This window comes from Neltuma alba, unplaced genomic scaffold, assembly GCF_004799145.2.
Source record: "Neltuma alba isolate B1F8T4 unplaced genomic scaffold, ASM479914v2 tig00011430_pilon, whole genome shotgun sequence".
Taxonomy (NCBI): Eukaryota; Viridiplantae; Streptophyta; class Magnoliopsida; order Fabales; family Fabaceae; genus Neltuma; species Neltuma alba.
In genome coordinates this window covers 163668-190382 of record NW_021636113.1, presented here as the reverse complement: position 1 = coordinate 190382, position 26715 = coordinate 163668, and the positions used below count along the sequence as shown (strand labels likewise).

At 34.8% G+C, this 26715-nt stretch overlaps 4 protein-coding genes across 5 annotated transcripts; 1 reads left to right on the top strand and 3 right to left on the bottom strand.

Moving 5' to 3' along the window:
* The first annotated feature begins 5149 nt into the window (after positions 1–5149).
* Positions 5150–6064, top strand: LOC114713517 (F-box/kelch-repeat protein At3g23880-like). Its single transcript, XM_028898190.1, has one exon. The coding sequence runs from the start codon at positions 5150–5152 to the stop codon at positions 6062–6064; it is 915 nt and encodes a 304-aa protein (XP_028754023.1).
* A 6514-nt stretch (positions 6065–12578) lies between these two features.
* On the bottom strand, positions 12579–16527 carry LOC114713532 (trafficking protein particle complex subunit 5). Its single transcript, XM_028898207.1, has 8 exons — positions 16206–16527; positions 15782–15870; positions 15281–15344; positions 14245–14322; positions 13588–13664; positions 13418–13484; positions 13200–13307; positions 12579–12936 (listed from the first exon to the last, which is right to left on the bottom strand). The coding sequence occupies exons 1-8, from the start codon at positions 16275–16277 to the stop codon at positions 12907–12909; spliced, it is 585 nt and encodes a 194-aa protein (XP_028754040.1). The 5' UTR covers positions 16278–16527; the 3' UTR covers positions 12579–12906.
* A 2213-nt stretch (positions 16528–18740) lies between these two features.
* LOC114713531 (tRNA pseudouridine synthase A) lies at positions 18741–21535 on the bottom strand. 2 transcript variants are annotated; one of them, XM_028898205.1, is made up of 3 exons: positions 21412–21535; positions 19286–20584; positions 18741–19203 (listed from the first exon to the last, which is right to left on the bottom strand). In XM_028898205.1, the coding sequence occupies exons 2-3, from the start codon at positions 20533–20535 to the stop codon at positions 18897–18899; spliced, it is 1557 nt and encodes a 518-aa protein (XP_028754038.1). In that variant the 5' UTR covers positions 20536–20584; positions 21412–21535; the 3' UTR covers positions 18741–18896. The 2 variants fall into 2 exon arrangements, with proteins under 2 accessions (XP_028754038.1, XP_028754039.1); XM_028898206.1 differs by having other exon boundaries at positions 19286–20522; positions 21412–21533.
* A 1930-nt stretch (positions 21536–23465) lies between these two features.
* On the bottom strand, positions 23466–26644 carry LOC114713530 (pentatricopeptide repeat-containing protein At2g33680-like). The gene is made up of 3 exons (XM_028898204.1): positions 24426–26644; positions 23910–23992; positions 23466–23579 (listed from the first exon to the last, which is right to left on the bottom strand). Exons 1-3 carry the CDS (start codon positions 26554–26556, stop codon positions 23559–23561), a joined length of 2235 nt encoding a protein of 744 aa, XP_028754037.1. The 5' UTR covers positions 26557–26644; the 3' UTR covers positions 23466–23558.
* Between the last annotated feature and the right edge of the window lie 71 nt (positions 26645–26715).

Below are 26715 nucleotides of genomic sequence, written 5' to 3'. Positions count from 1 at the left end.
GTCCACCACCATTAATATGCATGAAGATGAAGCTGTGATAAGGGAGTAGATCGGCAACACACTTAGCTAATGTGCTAGCTAAAGAAGCTCTGAACAGTGGCGTAAGATCACAACTGCTGGGATCTGAAGCTATTAGTGTGCTTCTAAGTACTATAGTTGATGTTTTCTGCTTTTCCCTTGTATCTTAGAAAAATGGGAGTAGACTGAATTGGTATTTATTTCTCATCAAAGTTTTGAAATGATAGAGATTTGTAAGCTCATAAACTTACATGAGAATTTTGTATATGTTTTGTCTGGTTTAAGTTCTAATGCATAAACATGCACTCCTCCATGAAAACAAGTGATCAAATTATTGAAACCAAAAGGTATTTTCCAGATCGCAATTTGTTCTTTTAATGACTCTTTTTTTTTTTAATTTCCCTCTTTTATCTCGCGCTTACTTGTTCTCTGATATAAAGAGCATTATATTTGATAAATCATTTAATTGTTAAGAATATAAACTTTAAAATAATTTTTTTAAAAAAAAACTATTATTCGGGTACAATGTGATGCAAAGGAAAGTAAAAAAAAAGCAATTCACTGTTGATAATAAATTAATAATCATAAACTATTTCTCACAATGACAAAAAATAATTAAAAGAAGTTCCTACTCATGTCAAGATAAAAAAATGCTTATTATATATGTTATCTAAATAAAACGTAAAAATAAGTTTTACATGGAGAAAGAAAACAAAACAAATATAAAAGGATATATCATCAACGCCCAACATGAACACTAACACATAAGAGGAAAATATAAGCTAATGAGGCCTATACTCCATACCTCAGCATAAAAACAGTTACACATTAGAAACACACTTTACTTAAAAAGTTTCTTCGAACCACTTGACTGAACCTATACAATAAGGGGGGGGGGGGGAACCTAAGACCTTGCTACAGGATATTCTAACCTCAATTTTATGAAAGTCCCTGAGTCATATATATATATATATATATATAGGAAACAAAATAAATAATAAGAAATGCTAGACAAAGTCCCTCAATCATCAATTCATCATCCACAATGGTTCGCCAGTATAGCAAAGTACTTTTGCGCGTATATCCTGTGGCCAAAAGCTGATAGGCTAATGTAATTGTAAAGACAACCTAAGACCTTTTTTTGAGGATATGAAATTAATAAATGAAACCTAACACCACATGGCTATGGCTTCCTTTCCCAGTCTCGTTCCATGAACGAAGAGAAACTGAGCTGATTTCAAAAACCAAATTAACAAGATAACTTATTACCATTTTTGGTTGGTTAGAAGATAAGGAAGATGCTAGTCTCAAAACCTAACACCAACTTGATTCCTCCAAATCACACCATATTTAGTTTTTGGATCATCGAATTTCACCATCTGGATAGAAGTTGAAATTTAAACCAAAAGATAGAAAGAGACGATGGCCAGAGAGAGAGAGAGAGAAACGAAGCAAGTCTTTTTCATTCAGTAGTTCTATGTCTTCCTCTTTTATTTTTCTGAATAGAATCAAGAGAAAGTCAATAGGACTACTGAATAAAAGAGACTTGCTTCTTTCAATCTGTGTACTCGAGAAAAAGAATTACCCAATCTATTAATGTCAACGAAAGTATTTGCAAGGTCTCCCCCTTGGCCATTTATATGGATGAGCTTGAATGATTGTACAAATTTTTAAGAAGGTTTTCTTCTTCAGAGAAAATCAAATGATCATATGAAATTAAGAATATTCAGGTTAGGAATATATTTTAGAAAAGCCATGCTAATAAGGAAGAAAGTTTAACAATAATCATCTTTTGAAGCTCTCCTTTTTATGATATTTTATTTCAAATCTCCTTTAGAAAAATTAAAAAAACAACAAAATAACAAAATCAACATAAAAAATAATGGAAAAGTGGTACGAAATCCAGCAAATTACTACTTTCAGTTATCAATATAAAAGCTAGTTGATTAATTTGAATAGATTAAAAAAATTTGTTAAATTAGTTATTTGTAACAAATATGAGTTGAATTTCCTATAATATCCTTATTAATAATATATATTAGTCAGAACTACTATTTCGTATAATATTTAACATATACAACTACTACAATAACTACTTTAGAAAAAAATAGATAAAAATGAGAGATAATGTAGATTACGAGTTTATATTTAAGACTAAATTAAAAATCAAATTGACTCTTATATTAAGGATCGAAAGTAGTATTATAAAAAAAATACCATTTTAAAAATGAAAAAAACTAGTTTTTTGTTTAAAAAATATGTGGGTAGGACACAAGTATTTTGGCAACCAATTTCTTCCTATGTTTAACATCAAGCTTTAGAGAAATACGGCCAAAATATAATTAGATAGAATCTTTAGGATTCTTTTCGTCTTAAAAAAACACAGAGAAGGGTCCAATTTATATGACCTTCTCTTTGGGCCAATTGTTTCGGCTTTCTTCCCCACTTTCTCTACCTTTGCCGTTTGTTTACTATCAATTTTGCTTAACAATATAATTCAAATGCATTTTCACATGCTTCGAGTTGTGACAACAGAATTAAATATTAAATATATACTTATTATTTTATTGTGCTGAGATAGTTCTAATTTAATTCATGACACACGCATGCAAAACACAAACTGTATTATTCATAATTTGTAAATAAAATAGTTTATAAATTCTTGGCAACACAATGAGGATAGGATAAAGTTGAGCCTTTCAATAACAACAACAACACACAAGTGGAAGGCCTCCCGTCCTCCAAGTTCTCCCTCACATACATGAGTTGGTGTTTGGTGTTGTTAAAAACTTGCATGAACATTTCTTATAAATAGAAAATAGACACTCAAGACTCTTCATTCTTAATTAACCCCTTATTTATTTAATAGATGACTTTACTATTATAATGTCTTAGTTGCTATTTTTTTAACTTATAAGTCTAGGCAAAGTTATTTTGATGATTCTACTAAAAAGAATTATTTAATTATAACTCATGAAAAAAACAACGTGCATTTCAATTAAAGTGGGGAGAAAGTTTCAGAGAGCAAATAACCACAATCAATTCACCAAATGAAATGACGGTAAACTTTTTTTCTTTTCTCTTTCAATATTCAATGTTCTTCTTTTTAGTACTAAAATGTCAACAGCTTTGCTTCAACCACATATCACATTGTAACCCATCAGAAAATTTCAAAATAAAAAAAATCAAGGCCAAAGCATAACCTGTACAAATCAATAACCTCATAAAATCCGCCTCAATCAAAATTCTAAATTCTTTCTGTCTCATCAATTTTATCTTTAGATGGCGGCAGCAATCAATAAATCTCTATGTTCACTATTTGATATATAAATTACTACCAAAATCGAGCTCAGTGACTAAAGAAGGAATCATATTCCAGAATAGCCTTACTTCCAATCACGCTCAAAACAAAATAATGTGGTATTGCCTACGGCTGGATGCTACATCGAGGCTAACAATGGCAAAGTAGATTGATTATGTCCAATTTCACTTGGCGTCGCCAGTTGCATCACTATTCTGGAGGTGGGATTGACTAGAAGCCCGAATCGCAGATCTATTTGAGGTGGAGCTTGAATTAACTTAATGAGCTGTTGGTTATTCAATAACGATCTTCTGAAAAGCAGCAATAAGGTTATTGTGATATGATCCACTAGAAGATACCAAAGCAAAATCGACTCGTACTGACATGGTCGCAGCCATGTCTTCTATGCATTTCATCTCCTCACTTTGTCACCTTGCAAGGGAATCAAGACATTAGAATTACTAACAGAACAATAAAGGATATTCATATTTTGGCCAAAACATGAGAAATTATAGTTGCCCCTGAGTAACTAGTTGAAATTTTGAGTGGTATGGAGTCATAATTATATATCATTGTACACCATCTTTTCTTGGCAGATCAGCTAAAGAGGAAAGAGCAAGACTGCAAGAGATGAAAAACTGATCGTTAGACTGAGCTTTTATTGTGTATTTTATTTTAAAAAATGTATCCTAATATTTCTTCCAACATATAAATTGTCGGTTTAATCAGTTGAAATTTGAGTACTAAATCTTAGGTAGTAAGAAGTTATAATTTTTCAAAATCACTTCCTTGTTTCTAAGCTACACACCAAAACATTGTTATAAAAATTAAAACAATATGTCAGCTTTATCTATATATTATCATCAAATAGGATTTATTCACAATGTTGATTTTTTTTATTAATATTAATAATTACTTTTTTATTTAATTTGTAGAAGGAGGTATAAAAACGAAGGTTCCAATGACAATGTTTCCATATATGCGTATGATAACCTGAGCCACCGGGACAAACACAAGTCTGTACGTGTGCACTGCATTTCCAGTTGTGTGATTTGATGTGGCTCCTTGGATTGTGCAATTTGTATAGAATAATTATGTTACCTATATTTAAATAAATTTTAATTTCAATTAAAATTAAGTTATTTAAAAATCGTAAAAGCCACAATTTATGGAATTTTATTATTATCTCGCTAAATAAAACCTATCAATTGGCAAATTGATCCTTAATTAGTATAATGTAGGCGATTTCATTATTATCTCGTATGAGGGAGGGGATTTGGGCCCCGGGGGGACAATGGATGCAGGTTGGGTTGGGGGGGGGGGGGAGAAACGAGAATTATTTAATCATTTAATTCGATTTATATTATCTAATGGGTTTTGCGATTGTTTCAACAACTATAAATCTATACATAAGTAATGATAAATAACTGATTAATTTTAGGTTTTTAGTTTGGAAAAAAAAAGTCTAAACTATTTACAATATCAAGTATATTAGAAATGCGGAATAATTTAATTCAAACCAAATTTTAATTATTTAAAATAGTTAATAGTCAATGTTATCTAGCTGTTATGCATCTGTTAAAAAAAAAGAAGCTCATGATGTAACTAAAGAAATAAATAAACTTAAATTAAATTAAAATTGAGCAATTTACGATCCTAAAAGTCATCTCATAGATTTGAAATCAATTATCTCACCAAATAAAATTTATAATCAATTAGCAAATTAGTCCTTATGATTTGAGTGCTTACATACACAAGGACCAAATCGCCTCAAAAAGATTTTTTGTCCATAAAAAACAAGAAAAATGCTGCAATGTTCCTGAAGATCTCATGGGGGAGATCATGGTGAGACTGCCTGTAAAATCCTTGCTTCGGTTCAAATGTGTAGCCAAATCCTGGTATGCCCTCATCACTGACCCTTCTTTTATTGCCAAACATCTTGAACGGTCCAAATCTATCACCAATGGCCGCAGCCGTAAGCTTATCTTCTATGGCTACCGTGTGGATAGGCCACCCTACATAACCCTAATTTCTAAAGACCAACCTTATTGTGTGCCCCAGTATTTAGAGCCTCTCCCCAGGCTATATTGTACATTCTATGGTCAATGCAATGGAATTTTTTGTCTCCATGTCTTGGACCCCACCGATGTCAATGAAAACGTAGATCACGATGATGGGGATGAGGGTAACTTAATTCTTTGGAACCCAACCACAAAAGAGGATAAGCTTATTCCGCTACCCCAATGTCAACCCAAAGCCATATTTTCTAACATGTTTGGATTTGGGTTTGATCCCATTACAAAGGATTACAAGGTTGTTCAAGTTTCCCATCCTCCTTTGGAGGGAGGAGTACGTCTGGTTGAAGTATATAATCTCAGTACTAATTCTTGGAGGATGCTAGATGTTGTTGTCCCAGCAGCTTTTGATTTCTATGTCGAAGATTGTAAGACTTATTTGAATGGTGTTTATCACTGGTATATTTATGACCCGTCTGGAATCAGAAAGAACTTTATTCTGAGCTTTGACTTTACCAGAGAGGTGTTTGGGACGATCCAATTGCCCTCTGCTACTGATTCTTATTACTGTGGACACAATGTTTTTGTGCTTGATGAGAGTCTTGCTATTCTTCAACATGACTGGGAGACTCGGAAATCTAAGATTTGGGTGATGAAAGAGTATGGTGTTGAGAGTAGTTGGACTAACAAATTTGACGTTGAACGCTTCCAAAGTTTGCCTCCATCTTAAATTCTTGGGGGCGTAATGAGATCCTTATTCGGGAACATGGCAGACAATTGATTTCTTATAATAATCTTCGAACTCGACACATAGGTAGGCTTCAAGCTAATATTCTCCCAGCGATTTGTGGTTTTGACTATGTCCCAAGTTTGGTTCCTTTGACAGAGACGAGGAAACACAGCAAAATTTCTGATCCAAAGAAAAGGAAACACATCAAAATATGATGATGATGTACAGTATATTTTATTTTTATGCTCTTCTTAAGTTTTTGTAACCTTTTTATTAATTCATTGATGAGGGGCACTGATCATCTTGAAAGAGTTCTTTATCCAAACACATCAGAAAATTATATGTAGAAGGCAAACATTAGTTTGCCAATCTGTTATGTTTCTTAGTAGGATCGTGAGAATGGAACTACACAATCTATCTATTCAGAAACATAAAAGAGGAAGGCTGAAGGCAATGGGAAATGAAAGAAACTTGCTTCTTTCAATCTGTTTACTCAAAAAGAAAAAGAAAAAGAATTATCTAACTGTTAATGCCAACGAAAGTATTTGCAGAATCTCCCGCTTGACCATTTATATGGATGAGCTTGAATGATTTTACAAATTTTTAAGAAGGTTTTCTTCTTCAAAGGGAAAAAAAAAAACAGAGAAAATCAAATGATCACATGAAATTATGAATATTCAGGTTAGGAATATATTTTAGAAAAGCCACGCTGATGAGGAAAAAATATCTAACAATAATAATCTTTTAAAGCCATTATCTTAAATAAGTCTCCTTTTCATGATATTTTATTTCAAATCTCCTGTAGAAAAATAAAAAAAATAAAATCAAAATCAAAATGAAATTAAAAACAAGAATTCAATTATTTAATTCAATTTATATTTTTTAATGGGTTTTCCTATTGTCTCAGCAAGCTTTAAATCTATCCAAAAGACCATAACTAATGCTGAATAATTGATTAATTTTAGGTTGGAAAAATAAAATGTTTAAACTATTTTATTATATGTGATTTACAATATCAGGTATATGAATGCTGACTCATTTCATTCAAACCAAATTTTAATTGTTTAAAATAGTTAATAGTTAATTTTATCTAACTAATGATGTGCGTGATCAATCTATCTATTATCCACATGTAAATAAGGAAATAAATAAATTTAATTTAAATTGAAATTGAGTAATCTACCATCGTAAAAGGAATCTCATATTCATAGATTTTCAATCAGTTATCTTACCGAATAAAATTTATCATCAATTAGAAAATTAATCCTTATAATTATTTGAGCGCCTATATATACAAGGACCGAATTGCCTCAAGAGAATAACTCTCCCATAAAAACAAGAAAAATGCTGAGCGATAATGTTCTTCCTGAAGGTCTCATGGAAGAGATCATTGTGAGGCTGCCAGCAAAATCGCTGCTCAGATTCAAACGTGTAGCCAAATCCTGGTACACTCTCATCACTGACCGTTCTTTTATTGCCAAACATCTTGAACGGTCCAGATCTATCAGCAAGAGTCGCCGCCTCAAGCTTCTCTGCAGTGTGGAGGGTGTCAATCGGGTGCCCTGCGTATCCCTGATTTCTAACTCTAAGCACCAACCTTCTTATTGTTGTCTCCACCCCATGGAACCTCTCCCTCGCAGGCGATACCGACATCAGAGGTTTTATGGTCATTGTGATGGCCATGGGATATTTTGTCAGCATGTGGTCAGTGTCCTTGATAGAGAAAATACTCGGACTAGGGGTGACTTAATTCTCTGGAACCCAACAACGAAAGAAGTCAAGTTTATTCCAAAGTCGCCATGCCTTCTACCAAAAGGCATAGATTTTTTCATGTTTGGTTTGGGTTTGATCCCATCTCAAAAAATTACAAGCTTGTTCAAGTTTCAGATAGCCCTCTGCTGGAACTAGGAGTACGTCTAGCCGAAGTTTATAATCTTAGTACCAATTCTTGGAGAGTCCTAGATGTTGTTGTCCCAGATTTCGGGAATTATTTTTATGATTGCAAGTCTTATTTGAACGGGATTTATCACTGGTATGTCTGTGACCAGCATGAGATGACAAAAGACTTTATTTTGAGTTTTGATTTTAGCAAAGAGGTGTTTGAGATCATCAAGTTGCCCTTTGAGCATGCAAGTAATTCTTTTCTTCGACACGGAGTCTTTGTAATTGATGAGAGTCTTGCTGTTGCTGAATATGATCGGAATACTAAAAGATCTAGGATTTGGGTGATGAATGAGTATGGTGTTGAGAGTAGTTGGACTAATAGATTTGAGATCGGACCCCTTTCTGTGTCTCCCTCCATCATAGGGTCTTGGAGGGATAATGAGATTCTGATTGAAGAATCTTGTGGTAGATTGATTTCTTATAATCTTCAAAATCAACACATACATAGGTTTCAACCCGATTTTAGACCTAATATTTATGCTTTTGACTATGTCGAAAGTTTAGTTCCCTTGGAAGAGAGGGGCCAACATTCCAAAATTGTATCCAAAAAAAGGAAACGTTTCATATGGTGAAGTTAATTAGCATATTTGTTTTATACTATTCCTTAATTTATTGTGATTGTTTTTTTTACTAATTCATTGAATGCATTTATTTTGTATTGCGCACATCTCGGCTGGATCAATTTATTGGAATTGGTCTTTTTTTTTTCTCTTATTATATTATTAACATTGGCATTTAATAATGTTATCAAATTTTGGATTAATAGTTTTGGTTCTAACTAATTTTAAATACAGATCTTCTAATTATTTTTTAAAATAAATCTTATTTTGTTTATACCTTAAGCAGATATTGAAAAAAAAATTATTTTCTCCGGAAAAATAATTTAATCTTTTGATATAATATAATTTAACAACTCTACCAGAATATTATTATTTTTGGTAACAATTTCAATATTTCCTCAATTTATGATCTTTAGATTTTGGTTCTAACTAATTTTAAATACAATTTCGCTGAGAAAATGATCTTTAGCGCCTTCATAGAGTTAGGAGCACTGAAGCATGTCTTCGCTGTGAAGGATTACGCAAACCAATTTGGAGCTCTCTTACCATTTACGCATCTCCCACAGTCCACTGCCATCAACGGACTTAAGCCAGAGATTCAATAGGTGGTCCGATGCTTTGACCCAAGCAGCCTCCCCTTTGCCATTTGCCTTGTAGACATTCATGAAAGACATGGACGGAAGACGCAAGGGGACAATACCAAGGACGAGAGAATTGTAGAATAATTTGGTGAGAATTCAAAACTCACTTTTACTGTTGACGAAGAGTCCATAGACGAATTCGCAGAAGCAAGGGTCCCTGCATGCATGATCAGCAAGAATTTCATTGATGAAACCACAGCAAATGAAGAAGAACGACGAGCCATGGTCAAGGGCACAACAATTGTAGATGCGCTTCACGACAAGAACAGAATCGCTGAAAGTGACTGTGTTGCCAAACATGACGCGGAAGACCCAGAACAGAACGATAAATCCAACACAGAAGTAATGGTCAATTGAAGAACATCGATGAAGATGAAGAGGAAAAATATGATAGAATCTTGGAATACGATAAGAATGAGTAAAAAAAAAAGTGAAACCAAGCTGAGGATACAAAATTGACGGAACCAAAATCATGCTTTGAATCGATTCAAGCCCTACATAAGAAAGAACATACTTGAGAACACAAGCCTTCTTGGTTGTTGATATTCATTAACCATAAGATAAACTTGTAGAACCAGAAGATGTCCCCGCTAATCTCTGTTCACAAGTATTTGCCAACGCATTCATAGTATCTATTTGCAAGCCTTCCTCGTCCTCGAGAACTCAAGTCACCGTTGTTTTTCACTAGTCGCCATGGGGAGTGTAAAAGTTTTACGTTGTCATTGTTATTTGGCCCAAAACTCGATCCGCTTTCAAAAATTCCTCTTTCAAAGCAACTGAAGTTGCATGCTCAGTGCATGTCCCAAGGCTCTTTCTCTCTGTTCTCAGTGAATGCTTCTCCATCTCTGTTCCCTGCAAGCGTAACCAAATCTCTTCCCTATCAGAGTTGGAAAGCCACGAAGACGTACAAATATCCTTTCTTCTCTGCAAATCTACCAAGTTGTTCGTTGCAGGTCAGTGGGGTCCTGTCGACTTAGCTGTTGGTTGCAAGCTAACTCAACTTAGATTCTTTGATCTCATTCTATGCTTCTTAGAGAGCTTGATTTCATTGGCCAGTCCAACGTCGTAGTTTCCTTTTCCTCCGACAAACCTCAATTTTTTATGGTTACTGTAATCAAAGTCGATGGCATTCATGCGAACAACACTTGCCCTGCTAATTTCATGGCCATAAATCCTCAAATCCGGACGAGTGTGCTTGATTCTGCTTTCAGAAATGACGTGAAGAAATTGTTACTTTGGAATCCTCTTGCATTTATCACTTGGCGGCTGCAAACAAACAGCACTCTAAGTTTCAGGTCAAATTTTTCCAAGATTGCAGATTCTTCCTCAATGGCGACCTCATATGGCATCAGTGAAAGCTTCGACTCATTATCATAGTTACATGGAACAATCGGGCCGCAGGACAAGAACCTATGCTCTGTTTGGTATGATGGAACTGACCGGCGACCCTCTTGTATCATGATTACCTTACCAAACCCTCTTCCCCCTTATCACCCGTGCTGGAGACGTCCTCTAGTAGTTCATAGGTGAAATTGCTTTGGTTTGTGCATCTCCTTTGTCTTCCTTCTTGTAACCACCAGCGAAGATCGTCTCTTTTTCCCCCTCTGCCGACATCGCTTCGTTGTCGACGTGAGATGTGTGGACTCAATTAGCCTATGCCAGAGTTCCGCTGCTCCGTCAGCGACGGTGCCATGATTGAGGTCTTGGGGGCTTTGATGTGTGTCTGTTTTTCTGATTGTGATTTTTTTAATAATATATTTTATATTGGTATTTGAAGGGGAAGAAGTAGATGACGATGATGAAGAAGAAAGGAAAAGAGAGAGAGAGAGAGATGGAAAAACAGATGGTGATAGCAAAAGACCATGATTTTTTGGTTTTTATGCTTTTGATAATATGATGATCATTCAGTTTTGATTTTTCAGATTGCGGTACTGATGCTTTTCAATGGGTTCTTCAATTCTAGATGATGCTTCATCTAGTTGTCTGTTGTCGGAGAATTTTTTTTAATGTTATGGGTGTTTTAATCTTTTTGTAATATAAATATGTAAGTTGAATAAAATTCATATATCAATTCCATCAACATACCAAACACACTTTAAAAAAATCTCAATAATAACATTTTAAGATTTATTTTATATATATATATATATTTTAGTTCCCTTGGTAGAGAGAGGCCAACATTCCAAAGTTGTATCCAAAAAAAGGAAACGCTTCATCGTATGGTGAAGTTAATTAGCATATTTTGTTAAGAATATTCTAACATACTTTTTTTAATTAAAATTTACATGAAGATACTTTTATTTATTAATTTACTCTTCATAACACTAAATCCTTAAATTTTGACTAAAAAGTTTTGACGAGTTTAAAATTTTTTCCTTCTCCTTAATTTTATTTTTTATTTTACAAATAGTTATTTGTTTAGTATTTTTATCAAATTGATTTCTTACAATCTAAGATTGATATGTTAAAATATTTTTTTGGGGGGGAGAATGAAGTAGTATTAATGTAAAATAATACTCCTCCGGTCCTTATTATAAGACCCAATTTGACTTTTTATTTGGTCCTAATTATAAGACCCAATCCATTTTGTCTCTTATATTTATGCATTTTTTCCCAAGATAATCCTTCTAATAATGATAGTTTTAGCCAATATACTTAATTAGCAAGGATATTTTAGGAATGACAACACTTATTTATTATAAATAACCAACTTAACTTACTTCCTTAATCTCCTCAAATAAGTCAATTGGGTCTTATAATTAGGACCGGAGGAGTATTAATTACGTTTCTGGGGAGAGATGAGGTATAAAAAAACCCGTTGTCATTATTTCTATAAATGCGCATGATAATCTGACCCTCATAGGTTATACAATGCATTGCATTTTGAGTTGTGTGATTTGATGTCACATTTTGGATGGTGCAATTTGCAAAGGATAATTCTGTCACCCAGATTTAAATAAATTTAATTTAAATTAAAATTGAATTAGTTAAATCACAAAAGTCATCTCAAATAAGTAATCTATCAATTGGCAAATTGATCCATAATTAAAATCTCTTGATTTTTTATATTTATGGGATTTTATTGTCATATGTCATTATCAGGTAGGTGATTTGGCCAAAAAGATAAGAAAAGAAAAAAAATGGATGCAATTAATTTTTTTATAAAAAAAGAATTTAATCATCTAAATCAATTTATCAAGATATTTCTTTCTCCTTGAAGTTCACATTTCTTTCTCCAGTAATTTCATTCAAAAAATGCCGATATTAAAATTTTAAATATTAACAAAATATCTAAAATACTTGCATATTAAATTTTGTTTTTTTTTAATAACATTAATTGACACGGGTATTCATCTAAGACTGATGATGTTAAAGATAACTGGGAGGGGGAAAAAAACTTCATAGCCAACTAAAACTCTGCGTAAGTTAAATCATCAAAGATACATTTTTACCTGCCCATTTTGTCTTTAACGTTATCATTTAAATTCACTAAGCGATTCTGCCTTCAAGGCAGCCCTTTAATTGCACACACATGAAACAAACAAGAAGAAAAACAAGAGTTCAGAGGACAGAGATAAATCAGGCTTGTGAGAACGTCCTCTTTTACTGAGCCAAGCAGAGGTCAAAAGTCCAGATCTTTTGAACTCGGGTAAAAAAACACAAGCATCTCAGTTGTGAATTCATCGTATGAACATCATCAGCCTAGTCGGGCTTCTCTACGTAGTACCTGGATCATAGAAACCCCCACAAAGTCAACAAATATTGCATAATCTAGAGTATTGTTTTGTATAGATGGATGGGCAAATTCAAGTACAATATAAAGGTGCATGCAATGGTCAGTATTTAACTTCAACAATTTGCAATCCAACATGAGGGTCTCACGTCAGCAAATACAGCACTAATCATTGAGAATATTGCAACATGTGTTCCTTGAGAATTTCTCAAGATTGAGGCACAACAGGATACGAATCAAAATCAGTGGGATTCTACCTCTTCAGCAAACTTTATCAAGATAGTAGTGCGTGGTCGTTGTTGGCCTTCCATGGGCACAAAATGAGCAGTAACAACCGCTGGAAATCCAGAGCCATCCAAAACGCCCTTTGTTGAGAAGAACAAAACAGAATCAGAACAGTGACTAGATTTGGACCCTCCATTAGGCTCTAGCAATCAACTAGTCAATTGATGGATGAAGCCATGAAGGTACTTACTCGTACTATTCCAGCGACAAATGCTCCACAATTGAAAGTTCCCATGTCCTTTGGAATAGAAATGAATCTAGAAAGTAGAGACAGAACTAGACCTTGCTATGAATTTATGTACACAACATCTGGTTATGTGTAATTGTAAATTAAGTTGTTGAGAGTGAAAAATCTTTTACCTGTTTACAAGGAGCTCCTTTTCACTGATCATGTATTCATCTTCATGTTCAGTGCCTTTCTCCAGTGAGTCCGCTACCTATTCCAATGGCAAATGCAACAACTAAGGGACCAGCCAAGCAGTTGAGCTAATGTATGAGGACCTCGTATAATCCGTGGAAAAATGAATATACATACATACATATATATGTATAGTGAAAACATACAAGAAATGTACGAGTCATTAGCTTATGCCTCCCATTTTTTACACAAGCACATGTGAAGGGCAGTGGTAATCACGTATAAGTGAACAACAGTATAATGTTTCACTTGCTTCCAATGTTTTGAATGTCTTTCCAGTCTCTTATACCTGATCTTCCAACGAATAAGTGGACGAATCGAAAGGCACAATCAAAAGAGCAAGCCCATATAGATAATGACAGCCTATGAAGCAGAGACATTTTTCACAAAGCAATATGGTGTCAATGTGTTAACAATTCCTGTATAAACATGACAGATTGACGACTGACAATTAATGTAAAACTCAACCACATGCCCTCACAACTGCAATGACCATATCATAGCAACAAAAATTAGCATTTCGTGTCCATCGGAAGGAACTGCTTGCTCTTGGGGTGAAGAAGGGGGAAGAAAAAGTTAAAAAGGATAAAGGAACTCACCTTTCCAAACAATACCTTCCACACTGTGCTGTGTACAAAAGACAGAATACCTAATAATCTTGTCTCCCTCCTGTTTCCCTAAGGAATCAGAAAAGTACCATTACATCAGTGATTCATGCAAAGCAAAAGTACAGACCATTCCAGCCTGTGCCCTATGCCCAGCCCAAAACCAACATAAGGTGTCAAGGTTTTAACATATAAACGGTTAATAAAAAGATCCAATATTTTCCCATCCACATTATTAAATCAAAATTGATATTAGAAGCAGTGCAATGTTTACAAGATTATGACTCTGAACATATTCCCTCATTTTTGGAGGAGAAAGTTAATGAGACTAAGGGATAGAGAAGGCTCATAAAGGAGAAGAAAAGTCATTAGGGAAAGTACTTCTAACAGACTAGAGATTCAACATGAAGATTACCATGTTGGAGAATTCAACGCCAAAATGTTGATAGGCATTTTACCACTAAACTTGTCAGTTTACCAAGGTTCATAGTAGTTAATCATAATAAAAAATAATCCCAGGTTTTATTATAATTAACAAACTCGCCAACATAAAGTTACTGATTGATTTTAACCCAAGTTTAACACCATTTGGTATCTAATTAGCTGCTAAAACACCAGATTCATCAGGACAAATGATCCCATAACTGATGGTCATCACAACCATCAAAATTCAAGATTGCACCAAATTCCTTTTTCCATTTCCTTACACATTCAAATTCATTAGAAAATCATGATCAAACTGGATCCCTTACATGTCCAAGGCTGTGACCTCAGTATTATGCATTTTAAAAGAGATAAAGGTATTAAATGAACAGCTTTATATAACATGTATTCGACAATAAATCCAAATAGACCATTATGCGTGTTAAATCGATTAGAAAAGGGGATCATATGACAGCCATATTTCTAGTTTATCCTAATGTCTAAATATTGGGTTATGCTCTAATTCGCTAGATACTTGAATCATTACTGTAATACATTTAGATGAAGAAATGAAACTTTATTCAAGAGTTTCCAAAAGCCATCATACCTTTTCTCTATGGCAAAGCAGTTCCAGAACTCGAGCCCCAACAGCATATCCAGCATCCTCCAGTCTGGTGCATTTAATTGTGATGTTCAAAATAAATTGCATGACATTAGAGTCAATTGTTATATCACACTAAGTCATCAACTGTATGGTTAGAAGCCTAATTCCATCCTATGCTTCATATGGTGTTCGATCTTTTTCCTATTCATGCTCCATTAATTGCAAATAAAGTAGAGGATGACCGATTATGATAATATCATACAAGGCATAATATTGCGTTAATCATTAGTTAAAGCTAAAACCAGGGAAGAGATCATCCTTATCAATGGAGTGACCTGCTTTCCACAACCATAAGATAAAGCAAATTTAGTGATTCCAATTAAGAATCATACAGGGAAATTAACCCCAAAAAAAAAAACAAAAAGAATATTCTTCACGTTTCTTTATCTTCATTGATCCCGTCAGAATGGACAAAGAAAGAATGTACTAACACAGAGCAATCACCTTCGTTCTAACTCAGCAATATTGTCGACCTGTGTTTGATTGTACTGCACAAGCTCTGAGAACAAGAACGCAAACGCACTCAAACTAACCTGCACTAACATCAAAACTACATATAACTAATATAGAAATAGACCCAACGGACTTCACATGCCAATAAAATTATCCAAACAACTATTCGTATTTTGAGTTCAGCATGGTCAATTGATGCTTAAATTCCCTCTTTCCAGGACAGCAGACAGGTTGAACAGAAGCAGAATGCCCCAGAGAATGAGATCTCAATAAGGCAAGAGGGGGAGAAAAGGGTTATTATTCTATATGCCAAGCAAGGCGCGTCGATAGCAATCAATGTATTGTCCAGAGAATTTAAAGGGCAGGACAGACCCAAAAAAAATTAAAAAATAGTAGATTGAAGAGGACAAAGAACCTCTTGCTTGCCCTTGTTGAGGGGCTTTTCCAGGACATTACTATACTGCTTGATCTTTCCAGCTCCGATCATCGTATGGCTTCACACTGGGGTGAGCAAGTTTTAATCCCAACTCACCCAGTATAACAAATACTGAAATTTTGGAGCGGATCCAGCTACCAAATTAATCACGAAATGCAGATCACACCGGATAACGTATCAGCAGTCATAGGCGGACCTATGTTACGACGGAGAACAACTAGCGTTAACAACGGCGGACGGCGTCCGACGGCAAATTCGAAAGCACGGAATGATTTTTTCTCGAAGCAGAAAAATGGATCTGCTTCTTCGCCCGGACGAGATTGCGTTTTATTGGGCTTATAATTAATTTTATTAATTCATTTTTTTATAAATTATTGTCTCTCAATATTTTCGTTTTTTTGTTAAAAAAATTTAGATCTAGATTTAAAAAACACTTTACAGAAATATTTACAAATTATCCACTAATAATAAGATTTTTATATTAAGGTTATCAGTGGATTTCTTATTATCTGGACCAATTTTTATTAGAAATATTTTCATTTTTTTTGGTCAAAACATAGGTATCTTCCTATTGGAGACAATCTTATTTAAGACACTGTCAGGCACTAAATGTGGACATCTCTCTCAGTAAAAATTCGGATCTTAATTCATCATGTTGTGGGAGATTAACTCTTTCTGTTAGACCCAATTCTGTTGGTAAATATTTTTATTCTTATTTCACGCTTTGATTCCTCCAAATGCTTTTCGAACCAAACGAACGGGCTGTAGCCTTTCTCAAGCCGAAAAAACAAGTTGGGCTCAGGAAGGGCATCATAATGGGTGGGGGAAAAAGGGATTAGAGTTTATCACCCCTTCTTTCTAACACATAAAAGATACTAACGGTGAGGCCAATTACAGAGATTTTAATAGAAAAATACATGTACGTAACAAAAGAAAACATACATGATAAAAAATTTTATTTTTATCGTTTTAACCCTATTATAATTTAATTTTTAAATTTTGACTTCCTGTAATTTCATTCTTGAACTTTTTAATCCTTACCATCATGTTCCTTCCTTTGCATTTATTCTTCAACTTGAAGCTAACAGCGTCTTATGCCAATTCCACTTGCAGCTCTCGCGGGTGGTGAAGGAAACTCAATTTAATCTTACTGCTTTTATTTTATGTAAAAACTACGTAGAGTTGAGTTGAAAGCCACATCAACTCACTCATGATAAGTTATGGATGATAAGAACAAGGGTTAATATAATCTTTGGTTCCTCAAGTTTGCTTTCATTTTGGTTTTAATCCTTTAAGTTTCAAACCATAGGTTTCAGTCCCTCAAGGGGTAAAATAGTCTAAATTTTTATTGGATTATAGGGATTAATATTTTAAATAAAAAGAAATTTGAGGAACCAAAACCAAAATGATGGTAAATTCGAAAGACCAAATTTCAAGAACTAAGTTATTAGTGAATCAAAATTTCAAAAACTTAAATACTTTTTCAATCCTAAATGTAGTGTAACTACAAAATAAGTTTTACATTTAGTCAAAAATAGTATACTATTGAAGGTTGATAGGCCACCTTGAGCTCAGTAGTTTAGTAAGTCTATAAAAAGAGAGATAAACACCGTAGAGACTACCATTTCTCATTTGTGACCACACTTCTATTTCTCATGATACGTGTGTGCCTGTGTGTGGTAGATTCTACATGTGGGAGATCTAATTGGAAAAGATGACATGAGACCCATTTGGATTGGCAGTTGAAAAAAAAAATCTTATTTTCAATCTAATTTTTAGAAAAGTTAGATTGGGTAACATGATTTTAATTTGGATTGATTTTTATAAATAAGTTTGTTTATGAAAGTAAGTTGTTTGGATTATAATTAAATAAATAATTATAGTTTGTAAAATTATCAAAATGAGTATGACTTGTATTAAACAATTAAAAATAAAAAATTATCAATTTACATAATATAGTAATTTTAAATTATTTATACACTCCTACTAATCTCATATATATTTTTTATTTTTTATCATTTATTATAAAGACATATTTAAAAATAAAAATATATTTCTCACTTATTTATTACTTTCAACTAATTTTAACTATTTTTTTATTATCCGTAAATTAGTTATCTGAAGCTTATAAGAACCAAAGAAAGTAATAAATTTCTTAAAATTTTCTCTCTTCATATTTTAAAAACAATAAGCCACAAACTATAAGTCATAAGCAGCTAAATTTTACTTATAACTTATTATAGCTTTTCCTGTAAAAGTCAGGTTGCTACATTGCTAACCGAAACACCATAAATTTTTCAAACATGCCTTTGGTTTTAAAAAAAAAAACAGTAAGTTGTGGACGTTTAACCGCTCAGCCAAACAGGATGATACAACATTCACAAATCATATAAGCCAAATCATGTTCGAAGAGACATAGGCAAGTAAAATCCTATTGGCTAATAAAGGAAAAATTAAGAATACAGCAAGGAAAGAAAGTCCTACCGAATGATAAACAAAGAAGCAGTCCACATCTAGGGAAGATTGTAGTTTTTTTATGTAAAATCAGTCTGAACTCTCTCAACCAGTTTAAGAGAAGCCTATCTTGCCAAAGGTAACAGGGGGAAAAATAAATAGGCACAGATCAATAATGAATCAAGAGTTCTAATTGTACTATGGAAAAATAGTTCATTAGCTGATAACTTCCGGTTCATCTCTCTTGTTATCAGTAACGCCTTCCTCATTGACAATTCGCAGATCTGGATAATTTCTATGGTTTAGAGAATGCAACCAGAGAGCTACAGCTCCATCCTTCTTCTCTGTGGAAGCAATGTGAGAATATATATACTTCATCTTGAAATCTTCAGCTTCTTTCTCATATGCTTTCATTGACAATTCTTCGTGACTATCTTTCCATTTATGGTTATATGATGCAAAGAAGCACTCATCCAAGTATAAACCAACCTCTGGAGCAGTAGGCACATTAATGTTAACATCCCTGCAGTAAAAAATATGAAAACTTAATACTGTCCATGAATATGATTAATTGAAGCTAATAAAAACTACAGGACGGTACTTACTTCTGCAAAGCTTTCTCAACAAGTGACTCTGGCGCACAGTTTCTCATAATTGCTACAGCAAGACCCATCATCTTCCGTATCTGATGAAGCATGAAGCTCTGTCCCACAACCTCACACTTCACAAATTCAATGCCCTCAACTGTGACAACGGTGTTAGCGTCGAATGAAATTATGAAACGCTTAGCAGCAGGGTCCTCAGCTTTTGTTCTCGTGGTGAAGTTATGAAAATTATGAGTCCCTACATAATACTTCAAAATCCTATTAAACCTCTCCCGCTCCTTCTCACCATAACAGAATCCACTGCCCTTTATAGTCTCCTCCTCTTCATTGACATTTTCTTTGCCAACAAAGCTTGAATCGTCCATTGATCCACCATTCATGTGAGCGACCTCACAATGAGAAGGAACGACAGACTCAAGTTCAGAATTCAAACTCTCCGCTGGAATCTCACCCTCACTACTGGATTTCTTATTTAAATGATCAACATCAGTTTCGTTCAAAGAAACCCCAAAATCCTCTGCGACTCCGGAGTTAGGAGCAGGATTTTCTTCGGATGAAATGCAAGTATCCATAGCTTCTAATCCTGTATTGTGCTTACCAACCAAGCCAGGCACCTTACGACCCCTCTCAGAACAATCAACACATTTAACAAGCTCATTTTCAGACCCCACACTAGCTAACACACTCTCTCTGTCACGATGTGAACTCGGATCAAGAGCAAACACAGGAATGAGATAGACATACCTCCTCCGATCACAGAACTTCTTGGCATTAAAAGATGCTGTGACACGCTTGTAACCAAAGATTCGTATCTGAGGAGAAAGGTTTGAATTAAGGCGGTCAACAAGACCAGGCGGATCAATATAAAAACGTCCTGAGACAACCTGACCAACAGCACTAACACCTTTATCAGTTCGAGCAGAGCGAGCCCAGTCATACCTTTTAGGAATTCCGCGATCCTGCTCAGGGACAGCTCCAGACACAAATAACGCTTCTTCTAGGTCACCTTCAATTGTCTTGGCGCCAGGATTTTTCTGCATGCCTTGATAGCCAACACCACAGTAAGCAAAAAAAATGGCAATTTTGCGGCGCTTGTATCTTTTCTTAGTCCCAGTTGTAGTTGTGCATTCTTCATCATCAGAAGTGGTGGTAGACATTTTAAGTTTTTTCAGCTCTGGCTCTTCTCTGACTACTGGTGGCAGCAATGGTGGTGGTGATGAACTTGTCACCTTTGTATCTGAGTTTTCCATATTTTAGAAGTGATAAGAATATGGCTTGTATAAGACAATGATCAACAACCTGGAATCAGATCAAATTAAGTGGTCACTGGCCCGGCCACCAGTTTAATCCATGGCCAATCCAATGATATTATCTTGATGCCACAGCTAATCAATAATTTTGAAAATTATATATACACACACACATATATATATATTAAGAAAAGCCTTACACTAGGTTGAAAAGTCATTCATAAGAAGTAAAGATATCGTCAAATACAATTTGTCAGCTTTTAACATTCATCAGAACTTGGAAGAAGTAAAAACTTATAAAAGGTTTTCAAAATGGATAAGCATGTTTCTTCTGATCGAAGCTATACAAAATTAATCAAAGCTCTGAGATAAGCTGAACGCACAAAAATGAATAGGCACAAAGGTTATCCAACAAGGTCAGTAGCAAACTATAATGCATCCCATTGACAATACTACCTCAAAAAATAGAAGCAAAATCCAAGAAGCACATCAGCAAATCAAAAGCGGGGCCCAAGAAAAATTCACCCGCCTAAGTAATTTAGCTGAAAAATATTAGAACAGTTCTCCACAGTTGTTATATAATTTCTAAAACGGTTGAGAAAGAAGGAAAGACTTGAGCAATTGACTTAAAATCGAAACAACACAAAAGATGCCGAGACATTTCAACTGAAATAGAGCTGGGCAAGATCCATCAATTGTCAGCCACATTCATATGATGAACAATGGTCCGAGAACCGCCCCAGGAAAAGGAAAATAATAATCATAAAATGCAATTTCCAAACAACAGAGTAAGTGAGACTTGAGAGTGCTGAAATCTATGACAACTTATGAAAGTCATATAGAATAGAGGGAAGGGAAGCTGCCTAGAAGTCTTACCAGGAAGAGAACCAAAGATAATTTGAAAAGGAAGCGGAAAGCAAGAGGGAGGCGGTGGCGCTTAAACCCTCAACATCTCCGTTCACGGTAGGAATTGCTACTGCGAACTTCACGCTCCATTTTTCAGTCCGCACCCACGCACGTCCCGCGCTCCCACTGTCTCCCTCTGATTTGGGCCTAAAATCTGCATTTTGTCATGCAAATTGCAAATGTTGGAATTGGGCTGTTTCTATCTTCTCTTCTTGGGCTGCTTTACTTTTTTTTTTTTTAACATATTCCAATTAAGAATGCTTGTCATCTCATTGATTGATAGTGACCCCCCCTTTTTTTGGTTGTTGTTGAAACTCATCCCATGGTAATTTCTCAATCTTTAATATAAGAATTAGTTAATTAATTTGAATAGGTTAAAAAAAAATTTGTTCAGTTAGTTATTTGTAATAAATAATTGTTATTTTTCTTAAAATATCCTTGCTAATCATGTATATTAGCAAGAACTATCATTTAATGAAACTTTTAACATATGCAACTATCAAGAAAGACTATTTTAAAATAAATAACTAAATATGAAAGATAAAGTGAGTTGAAATCTTATATTTAGAATCAAATTGAATATCAAATTAATTTTTATATTAAGGACCGCAGGTAGTATTTATCAAGTTCTCTAAAATGATTTTAGGGGTTAAGCCATTACTTTAGAGTATTTTTTTCCCAAGTGCGTCGAATACTTTAAAGTAGTTAGTGGTTCATTTTTTATTTTAAAATATTTTTTAGATGTGTCTAGTACTTAAAGTATTTTATGATTTAACCAGTATTTTAAAATATTTTGTTAGTATGTTCAACACTCTAAATATCCTATACTTTAAACCTTAAATTAAGGTATTTGATGCACCTAAAAAAATATTTTAAAAATTTGAATAAACCATAAAATACTTTAGAGTATTTGATACTTTATCTAAAAAAATTACTTCATCAACTATTAAATACTTCGTCTAAAAAATATTTCAGGGAAAATTTCTCTTTGTAATGTGACAATCCAAGTTGCCTCTGAAAAATAACTTGCCATTTCAATTCCCCAGTATGAATATGATTTTAAAAAAAAAATAAAAATCGAAAGGATTAATATGAATTAGTTGAATACATGTCCAGTTTTCCACTCACCTGCTGATCCTGTTTGAGCTTCTGAAAATCTGAATTGTCCCCCCTTTCCCCAGCCAAATTGTCTAAATCAACAATTCTTTTCATTTCACTTAGTAACAAAATTGCTGGATCAAATTTATTACTTTTACGGCCCATTTTATTCCTGGCCAGCTGGCTTTCCAAATTTTATGTAGCCTTCTCGTAAAATATTTATTATTAATTAAAGTATAAAAAAATGTTATTCAGAATAATAAGAGTACAATATTTAATTGAAAACAATGGATATATAGATTTGACCAGTGCAGTCCTTGGCATCTCTAATAAAATTAGAATGCGACAGAACTTGAGATTACTTCAATAATTCTCACTCATAATATATATTAAAAAAATATGTAAGATAAAATAAAAACCACACATAAGCATCAATTTTTAAAAATATACACTTATTATAAAAGAATTACATGTCAATAATATTCTTTTCATTTATGAAGTTAATGCAACCATTCTATATTCGAGCATTTATGTATTCAAAGATAATAACACAAGAATATATGATTGTGTATGTGGATCAATTCTTTTCACTCTGTTTTCCTCTGAATACACTCTTTACATTTACAAGAATGAATGTTGAAAATTTGGACTAATATACTCTAATATCAGGATTCGGATGAGTACAACATTGTAGCAGGTTGTCCAAAAAGAATGACCTCAGTATGAATCTTCTTGCCACTATATGCCTAGGAATCAATCTCACAACTAAACCAGTTGCTGGCACATGTTATGGATTATTGAGTAGGCCCAGTTTATGAGAGTAAATGACCTAAGACTATAATAGATAGACATCTAAGGAAGTCACAGAGGGCCCAAGATATGCTCAGTGTCTATCTATAAGCGCTTTGATCTGCAAAATTTCAGAAACCACGTATATTGAAGAATTTCTTAGTTTGGTTGGCCTCTGTATTTATAGCCCACCGTCCCAGTAAAACTTCAATACTACAAAGTCCAAAGCACTAAGCGAGAGAGAGAAGATCCTGAAAAGGAATATATCATTCATAAGTTGAGTGATTCACAAAAGGAGAAGAGAAATACAAGTTACCAAATGAGGTAGAATGGCATAGAAAAGACAATTTCTAAATGCTTCAAGTGGAGTGAGCTTGGTGACATCTACTCTTTAACGTGAAGAAATCAATTTCTATGCCTGAGAGGAAGAGAAATCAATTGTAGTATAGATCCTATTGAAGATAAAAGAAAAATAGATACAAAAAAACATCATCTTCGTGAAAAGTATTTTGAAAAACCACCTGCTCACAATAATGTTCATCAATGAATTGATACAAAGGGTCATAGAAAAATAATCTTACATTTTGCATGAGCATATAATCTTTCCCAATGTTGTTACTAGCCACAAAACCTGCCATTCGTACGCCTAGGCTGCCTTCTTGATCTTCATAAACCCAAAAAAAAAACATGCTAGTGAATACAAAAGGAAATATATAGTAGTATTTCTTAAGATATAAGAGAACATTTCAGTCAAGCAGTATATCTCCTTAAAAAAAGCCAAACAAATGGTACCGACAAGCCTAAAGGCAACAAGATGCATGTCCATAAATACAATGCATTTGTTTCAATACAGTCACTGAGAAGAAAAGAAGGAGAAGAAGAAGAAATAATCAACTGAACAAAGAAGAGAGAGGAACAGCCTCACTTAACAGGACAACTGATATATTTTAAGAACAAGAGTTCATTCTCAATCATAAATAAAGTCATCTCTTCTTTAAGAGATTGTACTTCTAAGGTTCATCCAACAGAATAAAAATTATTTGATTGATTATTAGAAAAGCTGAGAACCAAAAAATTGAAACATTCATACATAATACCTTCCAAATCATCGCTAGCACTGACAGGCAATGGATCCAGACAAGGTTGATATCCTTCGTCTTTCATCAATTTGGTCAATAAACGTAACCCTGATCGTATCTCATCAATTTGTGGATGCATTTGGTCCCCAACAACAAACACATGAACTAAACTCTTTAACTCAATCCAGCTACAACCAGGCTCTTTAGTCACCCCTCGGGCTTTCATCATCCGTCTTACACGCTCTACATCTTCCCACTTGCCCAAGGCTGTATAAATACTTGATAACAAAACATATGCGGATGATTCAGGCGAGCCCAACTCCATTAGTTTTTCTCCAGCATAGGCACCGAGATCATACTTACGATAGTTCTTGCAGGCCCCCAGTAATATGCGCCACAAACAAAAACCATGATCAATCTTTGCTGATTCAATGAACTCTTTTGCCTCATTCAGTTTACCAGCACGGCTCAAGATATCAACCATGCATGCATAATGCTCGACTGTGGGAACAATGCTGAATTCATCATACATCATCTTGAAATAATTCCAACCATGCTCCACTAGTCCCATATGACTACAAGCAGAGAGAAGATTCACAAATGTGACATGGTCTGGTTTTGTGCCCTCCAACCGCATCTCCTCAAACAACTCCAAGGCTTCACTGCCATAACCATTTTGAGAAAGTCCAGATATCATTGCATTCCATGAAATTACATCCCTAGTAGGCATCCTACGAAAAACACGGTACCCTTCATCCATACTTCCACATTTTGCATACATGGCAGAAAGAGCACTTCCAATTGGGATTTCCAAGCTGAAACCATACTTTACAATCCGCCCATGAATTTGCATTCCCTGATCTAAAGCAGCTAGGCTAGAACAGGCTTTTAGGACACTTGCCATAGTAAGTTCATTGGGAATGATTCCTTCCATTTGCATTTTGCCGTACAGATTCAAAGCACCTTCACTATCCCCATTCTGTGCATACCCTGTTATGATAGAAGTCCAGAGAACAATGTCAGGTTGCCGTAGATAATCAAAGCCCTTGCGAGCATCGGCTATGCTGCCACATTTTGCATACATGTCCACTAAAGCTGTCAAAACATACATGTGTGATTCATAACCTAACCTCAACGCATAACCATGCATCTGCTTTCCTTCTACAAGAGTACCAAGATCACTGCAAGCGTTGATAACCCCGACAAGAGTAAATTCACTAGGCACGACTCCGGAGAGATGCATATTATGAAACAACTTCACCGCCTTATCTGAATCCCCTCTTTGTGCATAACCAGTAATCATTGCCGACCATGTGATCGAATTTTTATTCCCAGACAAGTAAAATGTCTTGAGTGCATCATCCAAGCTCCCACATTTAGCATACATCGTTACAAGAGCATTTCCCACAGAGGTAATTGACAACAGCCCGTTCTTAGCGGCGAGAGAATGAATCTGCCTACCCGTGTCCACAAGTTCAGGAATTGTCAGAGCACTTAGGGCACTAGTAATCACGAACTCGTTCTCGCCCTCTGTTTCACAACGCATGCATTCAAAAAGCTCCAGAGCCTCTTCAGCCATCTCTTGCGTAGCATACCCAGAAATCATTGTAGCCCAAGAAACTGGGTTCCTTTCAGGCATTCTATCAAACAACTTACGAGCTTCGTCAACAAAACGCGTTTTGCAATACATATTAAGAAGCGAACTCCCGACAAAAACATCATAAAAGCTTGCCGTTTTGATAGCGACCGTGTGCGCTTGCCGGCCACCAGAAATGTCAGGCAAATTGGAGGCCGCAGTAAAGACACCAGAGAAAGTGTGGGCGTTGGGGGAGGTATTCTCTGCAATCATACACCGAAAGAGTTCCATGACGAAGGAAGAGCCAGAGGGTCCCTGTTGAGAGTACCCATTGATGAGGCAATTCCACGAGACGACATCCTTGTCACGGATGTTGTCGAAAACAACCTTGGCCTTCGGAAGGTGACCACACTTGGCATAGAAATTGACGAGGCTATTTTCGAGGAAAATACAAGAAGGCGAAACGCTTTTGATGATGCGAGCATGCAAAGCTCGACCTTTATGGAGGTGTTTCAGCTGAGTGTACTGGAGGAGCTCCTTGAAGAACTCACTAGACGAAGGAGAAAGCCGCATCAACTTTCTTGCCACGAACTATTGGCATTCACATAGTGTATTTCTCCTTCCTGGTGCTGTGCATTTTATCTGGTCTGGTTAAATCTAAGCAGTTAAACAATCTTGTCGGAGATATTGTTGGAGCGAAATAATGGAGGGAATAAGTGAAAAGAGCAGGCT

Excerpts from the sequence above, each read along its gene's own strand:
- LOC114713517 (XM_028898190.1), top strand. The coding sequence starts at position 5,150 with ATGGGGGAGATCATGGTGAGACTGCCTGTAAAATCCTTGCTTCGGTTC.
- LOC114713532 (XM_028898207.1), bottom strand. The coding sequence starts at position 16,277 with ATGATCGGAGCTGGAAAGATCAAGCAGTATAGTAATGTCCTGGAAAAG. Across the intron at positions 15,345-15,781 it reads ATTGCTGAGTTAGAACGAAG|ACTGGAGGATGCTGGATATG; the intron begins GTGATTGCTCTG and ends TAAATGCACCAG. Across the intron at positions 13,485-13,587 it reads AAGGAGCTCCTTGTAAACAG|ATTCATTTCTATTCCAAAGG; the intron begins GTAAAAGATTTT and ends TCTACTTTCTAG.
- LOC114713531 (XM_028898205.1), bottom strand. The coding sequence starts at position 20,535 with ATGGAAAACTCAGATACAAAGGTGACAAGTTCATCACCACCACCATTG. Across the intron at positions 19,204-19,285 it reads GTTGAGAAAGCTTTGCAGAA|GGATGTTAACATTAATGTGC; the intron begins GTAAGTACCGTC and ends TTTTTACTGCAG.
- LOC114713530 (XM_028898204.1), bottom strand. The coding sequence starts at position 26,556 with ATGCGGCTTTCTCCTTCGTCTAGTGAGTTCTTCAAGGAGCTCCTCCAG. Across the intron at positions 23,993-24,425 it reads TGCTAGCGATGATTTGGAAG|ATCAAGAAGGCAGCCTAGGC; the intron begins GTATTATGTATG and ends GGGTTTATGAAG. Across the intron at positions 23,580-23,909 it reads ATTATATGCTCATGCAAAAT|GATCTTCTCTCTCTCGCTTA; the intron begins GTAAGATTATTT and ends ATTCCTTTTCAG.